Source organism: Lepidochelys olivacea (genome assembly GCF_965140295.1).
Source record: "Lepidochelys olivacea isolate rLepOli2 genome assembly, chromosome: 24".
Taxonomy (NCBI): domain Eukaryota; kingdom Metazoa; phylum Chordata; order Testudines; family Cheloniidae; genus Lepidochelys; species Lepidochelys olivacea.
This window is the reverse complement of record NC_140434.1, coordinates 3,874,247-3,893,284: the sequence shown is the minus strand read 5'-3', so window position 1 is coordinate 3,893,284 and position 19,038 is coordinate 3,874,247. Positions and strand designations below refer to the sequence as shown.

General features: G+C 58.8%; 1 protein-coding gene across 6 annotated transcripts in view; it reads right to left on the bottom strand.

The window, feature by feature from the left end:
• Positions 1-1,555: 1,555 nt before the first annotated feature.
• Positions 1,556-19,038, bottom strand: part of ARHGEF11 (Rho guanine nucleotide exchange factor 11) — an 81,826-nt gene continuing 64,343 nt past the window's right edge. For 5 of the 6 annotated variants that reach the window (XM_084613482.1, XM_084613480.1, XM_084613484.1 and 2 more), the window contains 20 exons: positions 17,627-17,753; positions 17,255-17,434; positions 16,341-16,388; positions 15,742-15,929; positions 15,353-15,499; positions 14,224-14,303; positions 13,645-13,770; positions 13,389-13,506; positions 12,807-12,985; positions 12,609-12,684; positions 11,740-11,907; positions 11,410-11,497; positions 10,267-10,374; positions 9,566-9,648; positions 8,971-9,213; positions 8,112-8,486; positions 7,322-7,414; positions 5,504-5,769; positions 5,030-5,215; positions 1,556-2,064 (listed from right to left, as the gene is read on the bottom strand). In XM_084613482.1, coding sequence (XP_084469608.1) covers positions 1,909-2,064; positions 5,030-5,215; positions 5,504-5,769; positions 7,322-7,414; positions 8,112-8,486; positions 8,971-9,213; positions 9,566-9,648; positions 10,267-10,374; positions 11,410-11,497; positions 11,740-11,907; positions 12,609-12,684; positions 12,807-12,985; positions 13,389-13,506; positions 13,645-13,770; positions 14,224-14,303; positions 15,353-15,499; positions 15,742-15,929; positions 16,341-16,388; positions 17,255-17,434; positions 17,627-17,753 — 3,035 coding nt within the window. In that variant the 3' untranslated portion in view covers positions 1,556-1,908. The remainder of the gene's footprint in view (positions 2,065-5,029; positions 5,216-5,503; positions 5,770-7,321; positions 7,415-8,111; positions 8,487-8,970; positions 9,214-9,565; positions 9,649-10,266; positions 10,375-11,409; positions 11,498-11,739; positions 11,908-12,608; positions 12,685-12,806; positions 12,986-13,388; positions 13,507-13,644; positions 13,771-14,223; positions 14,304-15,352; positions 15,500-15,741; positions 15,930-16,340; positions 16,389-17,254; positions 17,435-17,626; positions 17,754-19,038) is intronic. The other variant, XM_084613485.1, reaches the window with a different exon arrangement.

Below are 19,038 nucleotides of genomic sequence, written 5' to 3'. Positions count from 1 at the left end.
ACAGCCAGGGCCCCTTCCTCACGCAGGAGGGCTCCATCCACGCAGGGGCTGTGGCAACAGGGAGGAAGCTCTGAGGGAAGGCCTACCTGGGTCTCCAGGGTCAGAGGCAGTGACCCCATAACTGAATGGTCCCAAGAGCGCTGTGCTGGCTGGAGCGCTGAGCCCCCGTCCTCCCCCAGGACACTTGCTAACCTCTCCTCTCCCGCTTTCCCAGCCCGAGGCCCTGCAGGGCATGTTGCAGCGCCCACACCAGGGGAACCGGTGCTGGGAGCAGAAGGGAGCACGGGCGGGCTCCCAGGGCCTGTCCTCACTTGCACGGCTACTGCTCAGTGTAGACACGGCCCAGCGAATCCACCTCCCTGAGAGGTGCTGGCTGCACGGGCCTGAGTGCAGCTGCCCCAAGTCACTCTGGGCTATGGATTTTTCACCCCGAAGTGATGGAGCCGGGCCAATCAAGTCATGTCAACTAGCCCTGAGACATCCCCGCCGGGGGACTGGGAGAGCTGGGGGTTAAGGACACGTCAGCCATTTTGCTGATTTAACGCGGGGGCCTGATTCCACTCCCAGCAGCAGCATTGGTCAGGGCGGGGCCCACAACCCACCGCGCCCCGTTCTCTGCTCCAGCCATGACACTCGTACCCCGGCAGCATCGCCGTGTGGCATCGCCGTGGAGAACAGCTGCCAGGGCTACAGGCAGAACCTGGCTGGCAGAACTAACAGGCCAGCGAAGAGGGGGGCTGGGAAGAGATGGCCCAGTCTCCCATGCTGCAGTGGGTGAAAGCAGGCACTGCTGTGCAGCGAGACCCCCCCGGGGAAGGATCACACGCATGCCAGCGAGAGAAGAATATTTCACTTTTCTTTAAAAAAAAAATCTTTACCAGTAAAGGGAAGAAAATAAAACGGATTATACATCATGGAACAGCCAACAGTCAGTCCTCTAGCTTGAGGGGGGCAGGCCTGGGGCCTGGCCTCTGACAATGCAGCAGCAGCCTGCAAGTAGACAAAAGCCGATTGCGAAGTGGGTGGGGTCTTACCCTGGGCCCTCCCAGCTCCTCTCTCCAGCCACAGCAGCTGGTCAGTGCTGCGCTGTGCTCACCATTAGGGGCGATCGTATCCAGCGGGCTGGGCTCATCCAGCCCCCAGGAGCACAGCAGAGCCGACTCCTCCAGCCGGCTGACTGTCTCCAAGCAGCGCAGGGATTTTGCCACGGCAGGCATGGCTGTGGGGTGTCCCGTTTTCCCAGCCCGCTGCCCGCCCTGGGATCCAGCCATTCCAGTGGAGCGATGTGCGTTTTCCAGACAGCCCCGACAGAAAAGCCGGCCTGAAGCAGGGGGCAACGCATCTGCCGGAGGGAGAAAGGCCAGCTAATGCCAGCAGCACACGCTGTGGCTTCCCGGGGCCGGGGGAGGCCCAGAGGGGACACCTAGTGGTAAGAGGACTGGGCCACTGGGAATCCCATTTCCCCAGGCAGGGCAGGGCAGGGCAGCGGGATAGTGGTAATGGCCGTTGCATTGCAGGGTCACGGGATACAGTCCAGTTATTTACAAGAACCCAATGCACATACATACATATTTATATCTGATCAGCAGAGAGGGCGGGCCGGGACCCACTGCGTGGGCTCCTCAGCACGGAGAGAAACAAAAAGTGCATTTCGACAGACTATATTCCAGCTCTCGTGTACAGGGACGATGCTTGCCCGTGGGGGGCACAGAGATGGAGACAGCGGTGGGGGCCCGGCCTGCCAGCGGCAGGCAGCATGCAGGGTGACGGGCACTTGCTCTCCAGGCAAAGGGCCGCCCAGCCCCATGGCTGGGACGAGACACCGAGATCAGCCAAAACTAACATGCGCTTCCCCACGGGATTCCAGTTCTGCTCCGAGCTTCCAGTCGCAGCCCCCATGGGCCTGTTTCAACATTCAGGCTGCCCTGCCTCCCAGGGGGCTTTCCCCAGTTTGGGTGGGTCCAGGGGGTGCCCTGCCGCTCCAGCTTCCCAGCCATCTTTGGGGAGTTCTCCTTCCTTGCAGGGCATTGGTGCAGAGGGGTTCCTCTGAGGGGGCTCGGCAGCCTGAAAGAGATGCAGAGAAGCAGCATTGAGAGGGATGGTCAGCAAAGCTCCAGGCTGCCAACCCGCCCCCTGGTGCCTGCTGGGTCGGCAATAGTTTTCCTGGGCTACAGCTGGGGAAACTGAGGTACAGAGGGATGGGAAGGGATTTGGCAAGTAGGAAGGCATGGGACCAGGTCATCATAAGAACGGCCATACGGGGTCAAACCAAAGGTCCATCTAGCCCAGTATCCTGTCTTCTGATAGTGGCCAATGCAGGTGCCCCGGAGGGAATGAACAGAACAGGGAATCATAGAATATCAGGGTTGGAAGGGACCTCAGGAGGTCATCTAGTTCAACCCCCTGCTCAAAACAGGGCCAATCCCCAATTTCTGCCCCAGATCCCTAAATGGCCCCCTCAAGGATCGAACTCACAACCCAGGCCAATGCTCAAACCACTGAGCTCTCCGTCCCCCCAATCATCAAGTGATCCATTCTGTCGCCCATTCCCAGCATCTGGCAAACAGAGGCTAGGGACACCATCCCTGCCCATCCTAGCTAATAGCCCTTGATGGAGCTAGCCTCCATGAACTTATCTAGTTCTTTTTTCAACCCTGTTATAGTCTTGGCCTTCACAACATCCTCTGGCAAAGAGTTCCACAGGTTGACTGTGCGTTGCATGAAGAAATACTTCCTTTTGTTTGTTTTAAACCTGCTGCCCATTCATTTCATTGGGTGCCCCTAGCTCTTGTGTTAGGAGAAGGAGTGAATAACTCTTTCTGATTTACTTTCTCCACACCAGTCATGATTTTATAGACCTCTGTCATGTCCCCCCTTAGCTGTCTCTTCCAAGCTGAAAAGTCCCAGTCTTATTAATCTCTCCTCATACAGAAGCCGTTCCATACCCCTAATCATTTTTGTTGCCCTTTTCTGAACCTTTTCCAATTCCAATATATCTTTTTTGAGGTGGGGCATCCACATCTACCCAGAGTATTCAAGGTGTGGGCGTACCATGGATTAATATAGAGGCAATATGATATTTTCTGTCTTATTATCTATCCCTTTCTTAATGATTCTCAGAATTCTGTTGGCTTTTTTGACGGCCGCTGCACAATGGATGTTTTCAGAGAACTACCCACAACGACTCTTTTTTGAGTGGTAACAGCTAATTTAGACCCCATCATTTTGTAGTTGGGATGATGTTTTCCAATGTGCATTACTTTGCACTTATCAACACTGAATTTCATCTGCCATTTTGTTGCCACTTCTGAGAGATCCTTTTATAGTTTGTAGTTTTGAGAGATCCCTTTGTAGCTCTTCGCAGTCTGCCTGGGTCTTAACTATCTTGAGTAGTTTTGTATCATCTGCAAATTTTGCCACCTCACTATTTACCCCTTTTTCCAGACCATTTATGAATATGTGGAACAGGACTGGGCCCAGTACAGACTCCTGGGGGACTCCATTATTTACCTCTCTCCATTCTGAAAACTGACCATTTATTCCTGCCCTTTGTTTCCTATCTTTTAACCAGTTAATAATCAATGAGAGGATCTTCCCTCTTCTCCCATGACTGCTTACTTTGCTTAAGAGCCTTTGGTGAGGGACCTTGTCAAAGGCTTTCTGAAAATCTAAGTGCACTCTATGCACTGGATCTCCCTTGTCCCCATGCTTGTTGACCCCCTCAAACAATTATAGTAGATTAGGAGGCATGATTTCCCTTTACAAAAACCATGATGACTCTTCCCCAACAAATTATGATCATCTCTGTGTCTGACAATTCTGTTCTTTACTATAGTTTCAACCAGTTTGCCCGGTACTGAAGTCAGGCTAACTGTTCCTCAAATTCTTTTTTGGCCTTCCTAATTGTATTTTTACACTTTACTTGCCAGAGTCTATGCTCCTTTCTATTTTCCTCATTATGATTTAACTTCCACTTTTTAAAGGATGCCTTTCTGTCTCTAACGTCTTCTTTTACTTTGTTGTTTAGCCACGGTGGCACTTTTTTGGTTCTCTTACTATGTTTTTTAATTTGGGGTATGCATTTAAGTTGAGCGTCTATTATGGTGTCTTTAAAAAGTTTCCATCCAGCTTGCAGGGATTTCACTTTTGACACTGTACCTTTAATTTCTGTTTAACTAACTTCCTCGTTTTTGTGTTGTCCCCCTTTCTGAAATTAAATGCTACAGTGTTGGGCTGCTGTGGTGTTTTCCCTGCCACAGGGATGTAAAATTTAATTATATTACAGTCACAATTACCAAGGGGTCCAGCTAGATTCATCTCTTGGACCAGATCCTGTGCTCCACTTAGGATTAAATCAAGAATTGCCTCTCCCCTTGTGCATTCCAGGACCGGCTCCTCCAAGAAGCAGTCATTTAAGGTGTCAAGAAACTTTATTTCTGCATCCCGTCCTGAGGTCACATGTACCCAGGCAGTATGCGGATAGTTGAAATCCCCCTTTATTGTTGAGTTTTTTATTTTAATAGCCTCTCTAATCTCCCTGTTAATTTCTCAGGCACTATCACCATCCTGGTCAGGTGGTCGGTAAGAGATCCCTACTGCCAGAGCACGGAATTACTGTCCACAGAGATTCTGCGGTACAGTTTGGTTCAGTGAAGATTTTTACATCATTTGATTCTCCGCTTTCTTTCACATCTAGTGCCGCTCCCCCCACCAGTTCTGTCCTTCTCATGTTTTGTACCCTGGTATTACTGTGTCTCATCAATTATCCTCATTCCACCAGGTTTCTGTGATGCCCGTTATATCAATATCCCCATTTAATAGGAGGCACTCTCGTTCATCCATCTTATTATTTAGACCTCTAGCATTTGCTGGGTCCTGGCCCTGCAGCTGGCTCCAAGGAAAGTGAGTGGCCCAGAACCGAGCAAGGGGAAGCATGACTATGGGAACCAGGTGCAGTGGGGGCGGCTCCAAGTCCGGGCAAGGGTTTCGGGGCACGTTCAACAGGGCTTGCGAGGTCCCTTCCACTTACCGGACTCGCTGGCTGCCGGTGCCCGCAGCCTCGCCGGGCAGGGGAGGGGCAGCAATCGCTGGCAGGGCTGGGCGGGCATTCCAGCCACCGGCCCATCTCCAGCGTGGTGACCCCGCCTGGGGTGGTCTCGGCCGATGAACCTCTTCCCAGAGACCGCAGCAACTCGCGATGGGCCATCTCCACGTCCTGAAGGAACCAAGCGGGGGAGAAACAAGCTGGTGGGAATGGGGGGGGCCCCCGGCCTGACTTGGTGTCAGACCTCTGCACATCCCAGGTGCGCATCAGCCGTCTCACCTGGCCCCCCACCTGCTAGGACGACACCTGCAGGCTCCTCGCTTGGCCAAGGCCCCTCGCACTGCCTGGCCCAGGCAGCGGCTCCAAGTCTCACCCACAGGCAGAGCCCTAGGTGCTCCCGGAGCTGCGTAACGGCCTTGGTCCCGTCCCCCCCCCGACAGCTCCCCACCTCCCCCTCACCTTTAGCCTGGTGAGTTTCAGCGTGAGCTGTTCTATCGTCCGGAAGATCATGTCCACGTCCTGGATCACCAGGCTGGGGGCGGGGGGTGGGGCCCCATCCAGGCTGCCGGGGCCCGGCGTGCTGTCCTGGTCGTGCTGCCGGGAGCCGAGGGCGAGGCGGGGCGGGCTGGGGGGCTGCTCTGCGAGGCTCGCTGGTGGCGTGGGGGCAGGGGGCTCAGTGGAGGACTCTGCGGGGCCAGAGGGCATGCTGACGTAGAAGTAATTCCCTGCGTTACAGGGGAGGGGGTAGAAAAGCTGCTTACCCTGTGAGCCCAGTGCCCAGGGCACTCTGAGCTCCCTGTAGAAACCTACAGGGCTGAAATGTGCAAAATCAGGGCCTGGTTCAAAGCCCACTGACATCACTGAGTCCTCCTCATTAGCCCTGTCTGCTTTCAGTTCTTAAAGTCCCAAGTCCTGGTTTCAGAACAGACGGTGCCTAAACTGGGAGGCAACATGGCCTAGTGTATAGAGCCCTGGACCGGAACTCAGGAGTTCTAACCCCAGCTCTGCCATGGGCCTGCTGGGTGACCTCATGGCTGCGTGTCACCTCATGACCGTGTGCCTCAGTTTCCCCATCAGTGGGACTGAGGCCCTAAGTCGGGCGCTTCTGAAAATTCCACCCTTTGACGAGTGCCCTGATATGCCAGAGGGGGAATACGCCCAGCAGCGCTGGAAAATCAGCCCCCTAATCTGTTACTACCTCGATGTTGATTTAGGTGCGTCACTTTCCACACCCAGGTTTGAAAAATTCAGCCAGGATTCAGGTAGCGAATCCAGCTCCCTCTCCCGTAGCTGCATCCAGACAGATTCCCGGAGTCCCAGGCCAGAGGGGACCATTGTGACCCCCTCCTCCGACCTCCTGCGTAGCCCAGGCCAGAGACCTGCCCCCAGATAACGCCCAGAGCAGAGCTTTTAGGAGAGCCTCCCATCCTGAATCAAAACCGGTCAGTAACGGAGAATCCACAACCCTCGGTCAATTGCTCCAGCTGTTAAAAATTGATGCCTTATTTCCAAACTGAATTTCTCTCGCTTCAACTTCCGGCCATGGCTCATGTCAGACCCCCTCTCTGCGAGACCGCGCAGCCCATTATTAAATATTTGTTCCCTGTGCAGGTGCCTGTAGACTGCCATCAAGCCTCCCCTTAGCCTTCTCTTTGTTCAGTCAAACAGAGCCACGTCCTGGATTAAATAGTGTAGGGCCAAGAACTGATCCCTGTGGGACCCGACTGGAAACGGAGCCGCTCCGTGAGAGTTCTCCAGTTACATTTGGAGACCTATCAATGAGCCGGTTTTTAATCCATTTAATGAACATCGTCCTAGCTTTTCAATCCAAACATCAAGCGGCACCAAGTCAAAGGCCGTCCCGGAGTCATAGTCTATTACTTTGAGCAGGGACTCATCGGAGGCAGGGAAGCTGGTGGTCCAGCCCTGGGTACATGCAGGGAGACATTTTCATACAGCTGGGCGGCGTTTGGCCTTGACCTGCCACCTACGAGTCAGTTACTACAGTCGCCTCAGGCAAACAACTCCTGATGAAACCAGGACGGGACCAGGCCATAAAGGACCGGCCCAGTTGCAAAGCAGGAGCCCTGCCTGATACTCTAATCCACAAAACACACTTCCTCCTGGAGCTGGGGATGGAACCCAGGAGTCCTGCCTTCCAGCCGCCCCTGGTCTGGCCAGCAGCCTCTCCCCTGCTTCCTCTCTTAGTCAATCTGCAATTCCCTTTCCTCGCCTTCTTGGGGACAATAGGGAAAAGGGTTTGGTTTTTTTCTTTACCATCTACATTAGCTGCGCCTCCTTCATGCAACTCAGTTTCTGATTGGCTGCTGTCTGCCAAGGGCGTGGCATCCTTAGTGCCCTCCACCTCAGCTGTGCAGAGACACCAGGGAAAAGAGCAGGGGGGGAAGAAGAGAAAATGTCGAGGGGAGGAGAGAGGGGGAGAGAGAAATTGATTGATTGAAGGACTCAGAACCCAATCACCGGCTGTGCCCAGCGAAGCGGCTAGTGCAGGATGCCCAGACAGAGAGAGGAGAGGGTTTGCAGCAGTCCGAGGGTGGCAGATCTCATGCAAATCACTGGGCTCACCAGGCTGGCAGGGATGTAGTGACAGGAGGAGAGCGGCCGCCCTAGGAGCCAGTCACTGACGCGGCTGATTTCACAGCCCCCGGGCCCCAGGAGACAGGGCTGGACCGCACCCCCCTGGGATCGCAGCTGATACACAAGGGTTAACAAGGGACTGATGGATGTTTTAATCAATAGCGCAAGGATCGTTAGAGTCCAAGCGGTCAGGAGCTGGCACGTACCCCCCCCAGGGCTCGCTCACTTACCAGCCCTTCCCCGAACACCGCCACCCCCCGCTGGGCAGAGGGGAGGTGACCGACTGCCCTCGGCTGCCGGAGAGGAGCCCGCTGGATTCCAGGCGGCTCTGCCCCAGCAGATGGCCATGCAAAGCGGCTGTTGTCCTAGTAGCCAAACACCACGGAGAAGGGGCTGGGGGGGACAGCAGGGAACAGCCCTAGAAGCCTGGAGAGGAGCCCCCCCCCCCAAGGCCCCGCCTTCCCCCTACCTTTCCGGACCACTTTGTAGCCGACCTGCCCCTCCGCAGCCGGGGGCCTCTCCACTTCCTGGGACACCTCCCGACCACCATCCGAACTCCAGCCCGTCTCCTCCACGTCCCCCGCGCTCGGCCGGCTTTCCGGCTCCAGCTCTGTCCTGCCGCTGGGCGAGTGGCCTGTGAGACCAGCCCTGTCCGTGGTGGGGCCGCCCCGCCCCGCATGCTCCATCGACTGCTCCTGGCCGCCTGAGTCCTGGCTGGACAGCACCGAGTCCCAGGACTGCCCAGCTCCTCCAGTCACCGAGGGCGTGGGGGTCAGGTCGTCCTCAGGCTCCGGGTCCCGGCAGGGCAGCAGGCTGCACAGGATCAGATGCCGCAGGTTCTCCACTAGGAGGGGGAGAGAAGACGAGCACGTTGGGCCGGGCCCTGGCAGGGAATCCCCCACCCGGAGGGCTGGATGCAGGCTGGCTTCGGCGCCTACGCGTGCACCTCCTCACTCAGCCACAGGGGGCGCTGCAGAGCAATGCTGGGCACTCCCCCAGCGAGAACCAAGTGCCTGGTCCGATTCTCGGTCTCCCAGGGCACCCGTGGAAGGGGCGTGTCTGGAAACAGCTGGCCCGATGGGGTACAAGAGCACCACGGGGCAGAGAAACCCTCCTCCCTTCGTTTGGGAGAGTGAAGGGGCTGGTAGGACTAGCTAGAACTGGGCACAGGGCAAACCCCACCTCCAGCTCAGGTGTGGGTGTGTCTGTGTGTGTAATAAGAGATGGGGACGGCTCAAACCCAGGTTCTGGTTAAGAGAAGCAGCTGCCCTCCTCCCTCCCCAGGGATGGGCCCCCATAGGCAGCATCACGACCCAGCCTTCACTCACCATCCTCCAGAGCCGATTCGGCCAGCCCCTCTGTCAACACAAGCCCTGGGAGGGACAGGTGCATGCTGGGTCCTGGTCCCTCGGACTCCCCAGCTTCATCTAACTCCGCAGAGCTCTGTGCCGGCACGGGGGACGCCCGTGCCGCCTCCCCGTCTTCCTCCTCCTCGCTGCCTTCGGCTTCCGGCTCCTCCGGCAGCACTGGATGCTTCCCCTTGCCCAGGAAGTCGGTGGGATTCTCATCCGCTGGGCCGGGACGAGAGATCACAGAGGGGCATTTGGATTAGGCAGTGGCGAAGAGACAGGACCAGAAAGGGCTGGGGGTGGGGAGAGTGGCTGGGGGCTGGACCCCTGCACATCACCAGGAGATCAGAGCGGGCCGAGCGTGCAGCGGGAACAGGGGTCCTGGAGTGGGGCCATTCAGACACCTAGATCCTCGCACAGGAGGTTCCCGTTATCACCCCACATGCTGCATCGACACCAGAAGCCGCAGGGACGCACCTACCCATGCGCCCCCTACATATGGGCTGCTGTTCCGGGCTGTAAGAGCTCCCTGGCAGAGGGAATGGGGGGCACCCCGGCTGGGAGGGGAGCTCACCTGAAGAGACGTCTTCCACTTCTGCCCCGGAGTTGTCGGCTTGGGAGAGGATTGGGGAGACGTCAGGGTCTTGCAGGACCAGGCTGATGGGAAGAAGAGCTGAGTTAGACAGGCAGTGGCAGGGTACGCCAAGCGGCTGGGGGCCAAAGAGAGGGCCTAGGCAGGACCGTGGAGCAAGGCTCACTTGGTTGGAGGGCTCACTTCATCCACAGGATCGGGCCCTTAATTACCAATGGCTCCAAGCCACCAGCCGCTCTAGCCGCAGGGAGGGACTCAGCCCTGTAGAGGCCGGTGCCTCCAGACACGTGGCCCCTGGGCTGATCTCCCAGGGCAGCCAGCCAGCCTCAGTGGGAATCAAACCCGGGTCCCTTGAGAACTAAAAGGCAGCGTGAGATTCACAGAGCTCTACTCATGGCCTGGCCACTGGAGGGGGATAGTGAGCCAGCCCGGGGCTGGGGTTGAGTCTGATCTGTGCCCGGGTCAGCGAGGGCAGGCCTTAGTGAGAAATCCCCAACTGCTCCAAGCAGGAATGGAGAGCTGGCCCTGCCCCCACCCCCAGCCCCTTCCCTGCTGCCCCCCAGCTTCAGCTTCCGGACCAGACCCCAGGACCCAGCTGTGGCTGCTTAAAGGTCCTGAGGCCAGGATGTCCCCATTTCCCTCCCTGCTCCTGGCAGCGAGGCTCCCGGGGTGGCGCTGCTCACCTGGACGGGGCCGGCCTGTGGATGGGCAGCTCCCGGGCCCTGCGTTTGGGGGGGGAGGTGGCGTTCCTCATGGCGCTCTCCACTGCCTCCTCCAGCAGCTCCATCCACCTGCAGGCCGAGGAGAGGGGGCATTACAGCCCCGCCACCCACCGGCTGCTGCCTGCTCCGAGACCAGACACCAGGGCTTCGCCCCCCGCAGAGCCCCACCCACTCACGCAGAAGGGACTGCACCAAGGGGAGGGCGCCCTAACCCCCAGCTCTGCCGGTGCCCCTCATTTCCAACCCGCAGCCCCCCAGTACCCCAGCCCCGGGCTCTCCCCCAGCTCTGCCGACGCCCCTCACTCCCAACCCGCAGCCCCGGGCTCTCCCCCAGCTCTGCCGACGCCCCTCACTCCCAACCCGCAGCCCCGGGCTCCCCCCCAGCTCTGCCGATTCCCCTCACTCCCAACCCGCAGCCCCCCAGTACCCCAGCCCCGGGCTCTCCCCCAGCTCTGCCGACGCCCCTCACTCCCAACCCGCAGCCCCGGGCTCTCCCCCAGCTCTGCCGACGCCCCTCACTCCCAACCCGCAGCCCCCTACTACCCCAGCCCCGGGCTCTCCCCCAGCTCTGCCGGCGACCCTCACTCCCAACCCGCAGCCCCCTACTACCCCAGCCCCGGGCTCTCCCCCAGCTCTGCCGACGCCCCTCACTCCCAACCCGCAGCCCCGGACTCTCCCCAAGCTCTGCCGGCGCCCCTCACTCCCAACCCGCAGCCCCCCAGTACCCCAGCCCCGGGCTCTCCCCCAGCTCTGCCGATGCCCCTCACTCCCAACCCGCAGCCCCCCAGTACCCCAGCCCCGGGCTCTCCCCCAGCTCTGCCGACGCCCCTCACTCCCAACCCGCAGCCCCGGACTCTCCCCAAGCTCTGCCGGCGCCCCTCACTCCCAACCCGCAGCCCCCCAGTACCCCAGCCCCGGACTCTCCCCAAGCTCTGCCGGCGACCCTCACTCCCAACCCGCAGCCCCCTACTACCCCAGCCCCGGGCTCCCCCCACTCCCGACCTGCAGCCCCAGGACATGCCTTGGCGCGTGGACTCCTCTCATCCCCCCAACGCCCCCAGGAACGTCGCGCGGCCCCTCCCCCCCCCGTCCTTACACCCTTACGTGTTTTTCTCCGAGGGCGTCAGCGCCACGAGCTCGTAGATCTGGGGCCCCAGCTCCGAGGTGCAGATGATGAAGAGGGCTCGTTTGTCTGCAGACAGAGGGGAGAGGGGACGCTACGGGGGACGTTCGGGCCCCACAGGCAACCGGCGCATGGAACGGAACACAGTCCCGTCCCGTCCCGTCCCCCCCCCCCCCCCGGGGCTCTGCTTCGGAGCTGTTCCCACCACCACGCCCCCACCGAGGGGGGAAGACGAGATTCTCCCTCCCTATCAATGCCCGTGCCAGCCGCCCGCCTGGGCAGAGCGCCCCCGGGCCTCTCCCGCTCCCTACCTGTGGCCACGGAGCGGATGAGCATGGAGTTGAGCTTCAGGACAGGGCTGAAGGTCTGCTTCGTGTCCGAGGAGCCCAGCGCTGTCTTGCTGTGAAATTTCAGCACCAGCTTCTCGTCCTGCTTCTGCAGCAGCACCAGGAGGTCCTCGAGCAGCAGCACGTGCAGATCTGCACGGGCCAGATGCAGCCCCCGGGGGGTGAGGGGGTGTCAAGCTCAGCCGTGTCTCAAAGGCCTCGGTTCTCTCCCATCACACCCCCGGCCACCCAGCTCCTCTGTTTCCCCCTCTACGGTGAATCGGGAGCCAGGCTGCTCCATGGTGACCTGTCTGGCGTGAGCACTAAGGGACAGGCCAGATCCACCCCTAGGCGGGGATTTGCAAACCTGCTTTGGCCCCAGACTCTCATTGGAAGTTAAAAGAACTCAGGCACCTAACTCCCATGGTCTCCTTTGCCCAGCCTCAGAGAACAGGGACTAACTGGCTCAGTGCCCTCTGCAGGGCTGATGGGGAGGAAGCAACACACAGGCCTGAAGACAAGTCACCCCCACTTTAGATCCTCAGGCCCTGTCCTGCCCTGCTGCGTCACCCCACCCCCCGGCTCTCTGGGGGCCAGTGGGGAAGATGGAAAGCTCACCCCTGCTGGGGAAGAACGGCAACAGCCCAAGAGGGAGACGCCAGTTAAGACGTGCGATCGGGGCTCCCTCTAGTGGAAGGTCCCCAGCGGATAAAAGCCTGGTAATGCTAGCAGCTAATAGAGTTGCCCCCTGCAGCTCCTTGGAGACCAGGGTCCTGGGGGGCTCTCGGGGGTGGGGGTTTTGGACTGAAGGCAGAGGGACGTGTCAGCCATGGGCCCTGCTGGGAGGTACATACCCAAAGTCTTCTCCTTGCTGATGCGCCAGCTCAAAGCCCCCTCGTGGATCATGCGCCGGGAGGTGAGGTCGAGGTTCTGGGGGTGGGGAAGGCACGGTTAGTTTCTGGCTCTCCCTGGATGGGGACGGGGGGAAATCAGGACAGAGTCCCCTCCTGCCCCCGCGACCACCACCATCACCACTCCCAGCCGGGTGGTACCTTGAACTCGGCTGCCAGGGGGTTGCTGGTCCGCTCCAGAGACGTGGCATCCAGGCGCTTCTGGTAGGTCTCCAGCCGGTGCCGGTTCTCCGCCCGCTTCACCGCCTCGTTCACGTACCTGAGGATCTCCCGGCACTGGTCACGGGCACGGCACAGCTTCTCGTGCTCCGGGGTCCCGCCTGCGGGCGGAGAGAGGGCGTCAGGAGCGGGAGGCGGTGCTGGAGGTTCTGGTCTCTCTCTCTCTCTCCAGGGCGAAACGCCCGTGGATTTCGAGGGCAGTGGCGCCCCACCTAATGGAGCCATTCTGGGGGAGACAGGGCTATGGGAACTGCCGTGTCGGCTCCCGGGCCCCAGCTAGTCCCACCCTGGGCCGAAGCCCACCTGGGCCACGAGCAAAGGCTGCTGCTAAGTTCAGTGGGCTAAAGACCCCTGCCTGCCTGCCGAACAGGTGCATGGCAAGCATCAGCAAGGCAAGCTCCCGCCACTGCCCTGCCCCATGGGGCCCAGCCACAGCCCAGCCCATGCACGGCCCCTCTGCTGGGCGTGGAGGGGACGTGGTCGCGCCGTCAGGCCCCCCTGTACCGTCCGTGTGCTTGAGGATGTTCTCCAGCAGCAGCGGGTACTTGGTCAGGCGCTGCATCTCGGAGATGATCAGGTCCTTGAGCTGCAGGCGTCGGCACTGCGGGTTGCTCTCAGCTTCCTGGGACGGAGGGAGAGAGACCGCTGCAGCCACCACATGTCGGGGGGACACGCGGCTGGGGAGAACCACGCCGTGGGCAGAAGCCCAGAGTTCCAGCCGGGGGGCTGGGGGAGAAGAGGTCAGTGGAGCTCACGGTACCTGCATGAAGATCTGGAAGCGGGTCTCCTTGCGCTGCTTGGTTTTGATCAGCTCCAGGGCGATGGACTGGTATGAGCAGAAACCAGCCGCCACCTGCTGGATTTCTTCCCGCGCCGGCCCGTCGAACTGGGGGCGGGGAAAGACAAAGGACCAGAGCTGAGCTGTCAGCCCCTCTGAAGAGAGTTGCTCAGCAGTGTGACCCCTCAGCACCACCCAGGACCCTCTCGCCCCAGGGACCCAGGGGCCGAACGAGCCCAGGATCTCGTCTCTGACGGTGGCCAGCACTAGCTGCTTCAGCGGAAGGCATAAGTTGTTCGCATGAGCTGTAGTAACTCTGGATATTCTTGCTATCCCTAGAAATGTCCAGTACCTCTCTGAACCCTGCTAAGTTCTTGGCCTCAACACCATCCAGTGGCAGGAAGTTCCACAGGTTAATCACATAGCAAATGAAAAAATCTTTCCTTTTATCGGTTTTGAATGTGGCATCTGTTCATTTCATTGCGCAGCCCCTTGGTCTCCTGCATCAGGAGACAGGAAGACCCCCCAAACCCACCATCCCGGTAGTTCTCCCGGCCCTACCCGAGAAAGCATGAGATCCCCGATCTCTTTGATGATTGGTCCTTCTTCTCGGAGCTTCTTCATGGATTCAGACAGAGAATCTGAACAAGGACGGGAAGGGGGAACGGGGACAAGTAAAGGGGGAGTGAGGGAAAGGAGAAAGAAATTAAATACGTCCTCTTCTAATGAGGTGTGGCAGCATGCCCCTTCCCCAGGAGATCTGCTGACCTACATTCCACATAGAACGTTCATACATTTTAGATGTAACCGACCGCCATACACCCGACACCGTACAGCCAGCCTCTCTCGTCACGTCCCTGTGAGCTCCTCACCCCTAAATCCTTTCCAACAGCCCTTCTGGCGCATGTCTCCTATGCTCAGCCGCCAGCGGATACCCCTAGGAGCAGTGGCCATTCCTGGAACAAGCTGCCTCCATTCTCAGCAGCAGGTGCACAATTACAGAGAGGCATGAACAGGCCCATCTCAGTCATTTACTACCAAGAGGCTGCAGCTACCTTGGCTTGTACATTTAACGTGTCTGCCCCAGATAGCCACACGCAGCCCTCCTATTGTCTGGTACTGGAGCCAGCCTGGAGAGCTGACTGTAGAGACAACAGGGAGCATCTACACAGCCAGCAGAAGAAAGTCCGAGCGGCCAGGTCGACAGACTCGGGATCGTGGTCCGGTGCTAAAACTGGCGGTGTTGACGTCAGGCTCTGAAGACCATGGGGTGAGCCGGAGCCACAGCATGGCTATTTTTAGCCCCATGAACCCGAGTCTGCAGAGCCGTGTAGATGCCCCTCTAGAGTCCCAGAGTTCAAGGCCAGAAGAGACCAGCAGAGCAGTTAGTCTGACTGCCTGTGGATCACCGCACACCAGGCCAGCAAACAGACGGAGATCAAAGCGTCACAGCCCCCGAGGGGAGACCATGCTCAATCCCCTTCGGGACCGGCCGCTGGCAGTGAAAATGAGGCAGCAACAGAAGCGTTAACGTGGGACACTCGGGATTCAAATAGCTGTTCTCTCCGCAAACCCCAGGGGGTGGCAGCAGGCTGCACCAAGTGGGTCCATGGGCCACCTTAAGGAGACAGGCATTGGGGATTCCTAGCCCTAGGGGGTGAAGGAGACCCCAGGAAATTCAGTCTCTTACTGTGGATGTCGATCAGGTCCGGGAGGTTGGGAAAGAGCAGCCCCAGCTCCTCCCGTGACAGCAAGCTCTCCCTCTTCAGCCGCTGGTAGAAGAGGACGTCCAGAACTCGGAGGATCCGCAGGTGAGACGCCTCCGTGGCAAAGAGCTCTGCTCCCAGGTGGGAGAGAGGGAGGGGTTCAGAGACAGGCCAGCTCTCAGCTCCAGCAACCCGCCAAGGTAGTCGGGGCCCCACACTTTAAGCAAAGCCACCAAATGTACCAGCTCTGTCCTTCCCCAGATTTACCCCGGCACCCGCACACAGGGCCTGCCATTCCCACCAGGGACCAGTCCCTCCCGCGGGGGTGCTGTCACCACAGCCCCTAGGGAACAGGAGCAGCAGGATTCCTCACCGTTGATCACCTCCTGGCGGTCTATCTCCCTGTGGCTCAGGTAAGCCATAACGTCCCGGCCGACTGTATGCTGCCAGTTCTGAGAGTCCGGTTCCGGCTCCAGGTCCGACAGCTGGCCCAGGTCATCCTCCAGCAGGTTGGGGAGGAAGGAGTCGGTGCCGAAGCCCAGATTGGGGGACTCGATGCTCCTGGGAGGATATTGGATGGGCGGGTGGGGGGAAGGTTACTCCCTGTAGCTGTGCATGGACCCCATGCGGTGTCCCTACCGCACTCCCAACCCAGCCGACATGCAGCCAGCTTCTGCTTGCAGCTCGAACCTGGGACCTTCACCCCGAAGAGCAGAAACCGCTAATGCTTGAGCTAAAGGGCTCACCCAGGGCTGACCCAGCCACTGGGGACGGGGGGAGAGAGGGGTCCACAGACTCTCCTTCACCCCCAACCCCATTGTCCTAACCCGTACAGTCATTTGGAAGTCAGACACAGGCGGGAGAACTGGCTCAAACTGGGGCATTTCAGGGGATTCCAGGCAGCTTGGCTGTACCACGAAACCCAGCTCCCCCACCCCGGCCCTGGAGCATGCAGAGCTTGGGGTCACTCACCTGCGCCCCATCTTGGGCGTGTAGGGAGGAGTGGGGTTTTCCAGGGACCTGGGGACGCAATTGAAAATTGCACTAAATCCTCGAGCAATGGTATCCCGGTGACCTTTGCCCTCCCACACTGCTGCATCACAGCTTACTGCACGCCAGCTGCTGTTGCGGATCAGCCCGAGGCTGCCAAGAGGGGCTGGCTGGGATTTGGGGGGGGTGGGGGGGTTGCACAATTCCCTAGGCTCCCTCTGAAAATCACAGGCACAAAGACAGCCTGGGGAGCAAACTTCTGCAGGATTGGGGCCTTCAAGTGCGAGTCATTGGGGGTGGAACCTGGCCTCTATCAACCAGGTAAAAAACTTTCCGAGGGGGGTGGGGGTGGGTGGCGGTTTCCTCAGGACCAGCTGACAGTCCTGGGGGGTGCGGCGCAGGGGGTTCAGCCACTTTTTAAAATGGGATCTAGACCCCTAAATCTCTCCCACCATTTCGGGAGCTTCCCCCTCTCCATTGCTGGATAAACTCTGCGATGGAACCCCAGCTGGCTCACCTGCCCGCCCGCCCACCCGGCTTTCAGCCCTTCCCCGGGCGGCTGGGCTTTCTCGTTCCAGCGTCATATGAACATAAGAACGGCCCTACTGGGTCAGACCAAAGCTCCATCCAGCCCAGTATCCTGTCTTCTGACAGTGGCCAATGCCAGGTGCCCCAGAGGGAGTGAACCTAACAGGTAGGGATCAAGTGATCTCTCTCGATTAAAACAGCAGCTTTGTTTTCAAACCCGAGCGGCGACACTTTTGGCTGGGAGCTCATGAGAGTTCAGCTCCCAAATCCCACTGGAAATCGGGCCCCTTTGAAACTGCCAATAGAAACAGATGAGAGGCACCATACGGAGGCCTTTGTCCCCCTGCCCACGGGCTTGGGACTCTGACCTCGTGGACAGGCTGGAAGCTGAAGACGACGCCGATTGGTGAAGCCGCGTGGCCTCTGCTGCAGCGTCCATGTCCACGTCACTCCGAGACCGTGGCACGTTCTCCGCCTTGCGCGATTTCTTCATCTCCTCCCGCCCTTTCAGGCTCTCCGACCGGCCCAGCTTGACCTCAGACCTGGAACTGCACAAGGGAGTGAGGTTGGCGAGACGCGAGAGCCACCTGGATTTCACACCGGCCGGAAGAGCTGAGAACGCACACGCGTGTGGGGAAGCAAGCTAGAACCTGTCTCATTAATCTAGAGCCCCAGGCCCAGCAGGGAGCTAGAATCTGTCTCATTAATCTAGAACCCCCCCGCCCCCACAGCAGCCCTACCTGTCCGAGTCCAGCAGCTCTTCAGGGAAGCTGCCGGTGGAGAGGCGCTGCGTGCCAGGCTCCTGGGACTCACAATGCTGGTTGTTTTCAAAGTGCTGGATGATGTTCCTCACATTGCCAGGTTTGACTGGTGGGACGGGGGAGTCGGGGACAGGAGGACAGACGGACAGACATGAGACATAGGTACTGACGGCTGATGGCTAAATCGTTAATCCACAGCCCATTGCATAGCCCCCTAGGGGCTAAATATATCCTAGCAGCAGTGAGCCCGGCCTCAGCAGTTTGACCCTCTTGGGTCTGGCTAGTCTCCTAGGGTCTGGAGATGCCTGGTGTGGGGTGGGCGCTTCTGGGGTTCTGGGAGGCAGGGCAGCTCCCCTGTCTCTACCATGAGCCCCCAGCTACCACCCCCTACCTCTGCACAGACGGCGCATGAAAAACCGCCAGCTGGAGGCGCTCGGCAACAGGGTCTGAAATCAGTGCGGCCCCGTAGTGGCTGCAAAGCTGAAATACATCTGGGTGGCCTGGCACTAAACCAGTGACTTGATTATGGGGAGTTTTCAGGACACCCCTGGTTTGGGAGGGTCCCCCCAAAAACTCATCCGTCTCCCAATGTTCGACTGGGTTTCCCTGCAGAACCAGCCTACTCAGTGGACAGGCTGCAGAGTAAATCACATAGCAAGAGGAAGCTGAGCAGGTCATCTACACAGGAAACTTGCACCGATTTGGTCCACCTGGTGCAGATCCGTGTGTGGACGCTCTGATTTCGGTTTAGCTTCAACTCGTTCCCATCCAAATTAAGAGCATCCACTCAGCCTCTCACACCGGGGCATCTCCTCCAGGCCAGGTTGTCGCCTGGGGATCCTAGCACTGCTGGTGGCTACTATGCAGGGGCTTACAAAGCAGAACAGATCTACAACCTAGAGTACTATAACCTAGTGGCAGGTGCGCGGCATATGAAATCAGGGCAGGAGGGAGCGTGGGGTGGGTTACCCCGAAAGCCTGGAGGTGTCTTAGACACCCACTTCTCTCCATATCGCACCTGATGTTATCCATTGCAGACTCTGTTCCCCCCCTCCCCGGCTTAAAAGGTTCTCCAGAGTCCAGTCCTGACAATGTGCAAACGTTAACAGCCTTGTTATCTAATAGAGAGAGAGAGAGCTTCTTCCCTGAGCCAATCTGCTGCCTCCCTCTAGGAATGCAGATGACATTTATATGGCACTCATGTCCTACGGCATCCGGGCACTTAGCTAGACAGGTGCCTTCCATCCCAAAAGGTCCCATCCCACTATATAAGCATTGGCCTGAACCTTCCCTGCAGCACGGCCCCTTTGCATGGCCGTTCAGTGAAAAGGGGCCTTGAAGTGGAGATAAGTTAGTTATACCCACTGCTTGGGCAGCAAAGAAATGGCTTA